Source organism: Trachymyrmex cornetzi, unplaced genomic scaffold (genome assembly GCF_001594075.2).
Source record: "Trachymyrmex cornetzi isolate Tcor2-1 unplaced genomic scaffold, Tcor1.1 scaffold310, whole genome shotgun sequence".
Lineage (NCBI taxonomy): Eukaryota > Metazoa > Arthropoda > Insecta > Hymenoptera > Formicidae > Trachymyrmex > Trachymyrmex cornetzi.
In genome coordinates, this window is record NW_017297796.1 from 22,572 (window position 1) to 27,066 (window position 4,495).

At 34.6% G+C, this 4,495-nt stretch overlaps 1 protein-coding gene across 1 annotated transcript; it reads right to left on the reverse strand.

The window, feature by feature from the left end:
- Positions 1-436: 436 nt before the first annotated feature.
- On the reverse strand, positions 437-1,279 carry LOC108762617 (spidroin-2-like). Its single transcript, XM_018509690.1, has 3 exons — positions 1,271-1,279; positions 834-928; positions 437-731 (listed from the first exon to the last, which is right to left on the reverse strand). The coding sequence occupies exons 1-3, from the start codon at positions 1,277-1,279 to the stop codon at positions 437-439; spliced, it is 399 nt and encodes a 132-aa protein (XP_018365192.1).
- Positions 1,280-4,495: the final 3,216 nt, after the last annotated feature.

Below are 4,495 nucleotides of genomic sequence, written 5' to 3' on the forward strand. Positions count from 1 at the left end.
AAGCTGGCTTTTTACGAAGTTAAAAATTTTACAAAGTTTAGTACATTTTTTATTAAATTTTATGTAGATTTGTATAAAATGTAATGTAAGTAAACGTTAAATTTAAGTTGTATAACAGCGAGGGAAAGTTGGCTTTTTACGAAGTTAAAAATTTTACAAAGTTTAGTACATTTTTTATTAAATTTTATGTAGATTTGTATAAAATGTAATGTAAAAGTTAAATTTAAGTTATACAACTTAAATTTAACGTTTACTTACATTAAATTTTATATACAAATCTACATAAAATTTAATAAAAAATGTACTAAACTTTGTAAAATTTTTAACTTCATAAAAAGCCAACTTTCCTTCGCTACATGAAATTGTACCTTCATTCTACAATTACCAAAAGGAAATGGAAAATTAGAATTTTAATTCCATGGCAACACTAACATATTTATTTGTAAACCGGCATGTACCCCGCCGGTCCGGACGGAGCCGGTACGTATCCCGCCGGCCCGAACGGAATCGGTACGTATCCTGCCGGCGCGGAAGATACCGGTGCGTATCCTGCTGGTGCTTGCTGGGCCGATGCGGAAGATATCGGTGCGTATCCTACCGGCGCGGAAGATACCGGTGCGTATCCTGCTGGTGCTTGCTGGGCCGATGCGGAAGATATCGGTGCGTATCCTACCGGCGCGGACGGAATCGGCAAGTATCCTGCCGTGGCAGGCGATATGTATCCTGCTGGAGTGGTTGCGTTCGCAAACAGTACAGTTGAAGATGGCAAAGTCGTCGACACAGTAGACACGGCAAGTGCTGGCGAAGCATGTTCCTTGAATGCAACAGGCAATGCGGACGGAGTGGGCCGTGCAGTTCGTCCAAATTTGTAACGATTCTCCCTCTGCTTCTGCTTTTGAATCGCGCGGTGCACCTCTTGTTTTATTTTCTGTAAATAAAAACTTTTTTATTATAATGCTGTTTCACTAAGAGTATAGGTTCTTTCACTGACATATTCTATGGAACATTCTGAGACGAAAACTTTTGCTGAAATGTCAACTTATTTAAATTGCAAACTTTCTAAGTACACTAGGTTTTAAATGTTTGTATTTTGTTAATACAATAGAATAAGAATGGCTCAATTAATTTCAATACAGAAACTTTAATAATGTGTGGGCTATTGGAGCCTTACGCCAGTTATTAAATTGTGAATATAAATGTCAATGTAAAGATATTATTTACAAATTATATATCAATTGAAAACTTAATCATATGACGTTTCGACCCTTACTGTGGTCATCTTCAGTGATATTACAAATTTAAAAGTATCTTAACAATATTACAATATATTCGACTCTGTTACTACAATTCTACATTCAATTATCAGAATTGTAATCTTCGTTACCAAGGTGTTCTTTTCAGAATTCCATTAATTCTGTTCTTCCATTACACATTATTCTCCTCATTGTTGTCGCAATTGTGTTATCATATCCCAGATTACGCTCCATTATATGTAACACAGCAGATCCGAGGATTCTTTATTGGATCCACAACCAATACTCTCTTACATCAGTAACCAATTATGTAAGATTGTAATTAATTCCTTCCATCTGCTATATTCTTACATTATAAAATTCTTCTGTTATCTTTAGCAATGAGAATAACCTTCTCCGTCAAGATTTTGTACAATAAATAGATTATTATATAAATTATTATTACTATTATTATTATATAAATAGATTATATATATATATTATTGTACAAAATCTTGACGGAGAAGGTTATTCCCATTACTAAAGATAATAGAATTTCATAATGTAAGAATATAGCAGATGAGAGGAATTAATTACAATCTTACATAATTGGTTACTGATGTAAGAGAGTATTGGTTGTGGATCCAATAAAGAATCCTCGGATCTGCTATGTTACATATAATGGAGCGTAATCTGGGATATGATAACACAATTGCGACAACAATGAGGAGAATAATGTGTAATGGAAGAACAGAATTAATGGAATTCTGAAAAGAACACCTTGGTAACGAAGATTACAATTCTTATAATTGAATGTAGAATTGTAGTAACAGAGTTGAATATATTGTAATATTGTTAAGATACTTTTAAATTTGTAATATCACTGAAGATGACCACAGTAAGGGTCGAAACGTCATATGATTAAGTTTTCAATTGATATATAATTTGTAAATAATATCTTTACATTGACATTTATATTCACAATTTAATAACTGGCGTAAGGCTCCAATAGCCCACACATTATTAAAGTTTCTGTATTGAAATTAATTGAGCCATTCTTATTCTATTGTATTAACAAAATACAAACATTTAAAACCTAGTGTACTTAGAAAGTTTGCAATTTAAATAAGTTGACATTTCAGCAAAAGTTTTCGTCTCAGAATGTTCCATAGAATATGTCAGTGAAAGAACCTATACTCTTAGTGAAACAGCATTATAATAAAAAAGTTTTTATTTACAGAAAATAAAACAAGAGGTGCACCGCGCGATTCAAAAGCAGAAGCAGAGGGAGAATCGTTACAAATTTGGACGAACTGATGCCAGGGACACGGTTGACAAAATTTCCGGAGCCGTCGTTGACCTTGACGGGGTCGTCGTCAGCCGATCAGGCCATTTATTGCAGTTTCTGCAATATTTTATGCTGCCTTCACTTTTTGCTGAAAAAAGATAAATACTTGAAATGCTTGTCGGGCAAACTAATTCTAATATATATATATTTATATAGACTTTATAGATCAGAGCTTCCTAACTCACGTGTAGCGTGCGTTTTACATTACAAAATCCTTCTTCCTTCTTTCCTCGATTTGACTTCCGATATACAGAGACGATAAAATGCATCGTCTACAATACACAGAATAAGTAAGAGTAAGAAATTGACCAATCACAATCGATTATTCTTCTCACATTCGACTGTGATTGGTCAATTTCTTACTACTTCTTACTCCGTGTATTGTAGACGATGCATTTTCTTTTATCCGTCTCTGTATGTCGGAAGTCAAATCTAGAAAAGAAGAAGGATCTCGTAACGTAAAACGCACGCCATGTGCGAGTTGAAAGGCTCTGCCGTACATCTTTCGACCATTAATAAGGTTATCTTCAGTACAATGATTATGCGAACAGTAATCGCACCGAAAATAACTTTATTAAAGGTGAAACGTTTAGTATACATTACAATCATGCATGATATACATATACAATTACGAGGAATATGTACTTACGCCTTCGATTTCTTAATCCGTAACAATTTGACTGCGAAGTCTCGCGCACCATCCCTCTGGACTGTCACTGCCGAACTGCCGCGATACCGTACGCGCCGTGCAAATGTTTTGCCGTGCAAAGATGACGATCGCGTTCAGCAAATTCAACTGTCACGTGCTTGTCGCGCGCTGTGCGCGTGGCAACTTATTATTGTCGAGAAGCGTTGCGTCCTGTGTATGTATGTACAGGACTAAATTCTCTTCTACAATAGGGTCGCAAACCGTAAAGGCCGGTCTACAATACACGTAGTAAGCTTGATTTACTGCTATTCTTCGAATGCTTCGACGGCTCGCGTAAAAGAGCAACGTTCTACGAACGCGGTACAGCGCACGGAGTCGTGGAAGAGAGATGATTAATAAAATTACAAGGATGATATCAATAAAATGTTATAGTTTACAAATTGAAAAGTCTTTATACGTCGTGCAATATAGAAATAATTTTTTATTTGGCTATTGGAGATTCGGTACTCAACTCGACGGCTCGCGTAAAGGAGTACGGCAATGTCTCGCGCCATGTGTCAGCGCCGAGACACTACCGTGTCTCCAGATTCTTCCAACAGTTGTTTAATTAAAACTTAAAAGTACACGTATAAAGTAATTATATAAAAATAGATTCTAGTAATACGTTTATTGATAACGTTATTTGTAAAAAAAAAATTTATGAAAAGAGAAGAACCGAACGTAGGATCTTCAGCATACTGATCTCGCTACTAACGCCCGAAACCACGCTGAGTTCTTACGGTTCACCTCTACGAACGCGGTCTTAAAATTTAAACCAACAACTGTAGGAAGAATACCGAATCAGTTTATTCAATTGACAAATAAGAAAGGAAAAAATTTTCGAATAAAATTTCTGATAATGAAGTAAATTCTGGAAGTGGAATAATCAGACATTCGACATATCTTAAAAAAGAAACTTATTGCAAACAAGTAATACTTATTATAAACAAGTAAGTGCACATTACTATTTAGATTTACATGTCACAATTTATTTCAAAATTAAACAATTTTCTATCAAATATCATCGCGGACTCCTCGGTATCTTTAGATTGAACAAATCAACAACTCAATGAATGAATATAAGAACATTTGTTACATTCTGAAAAACTAGAAAATTGTTAAAAGTGACACATAAATCAAGTGTGTGTGTGTTGTTATTTTTTTTTATAACATGTTAATATACAAATCTCAGAGTTATTAAATGTTGTCACTGTCTCGCTTTAAATT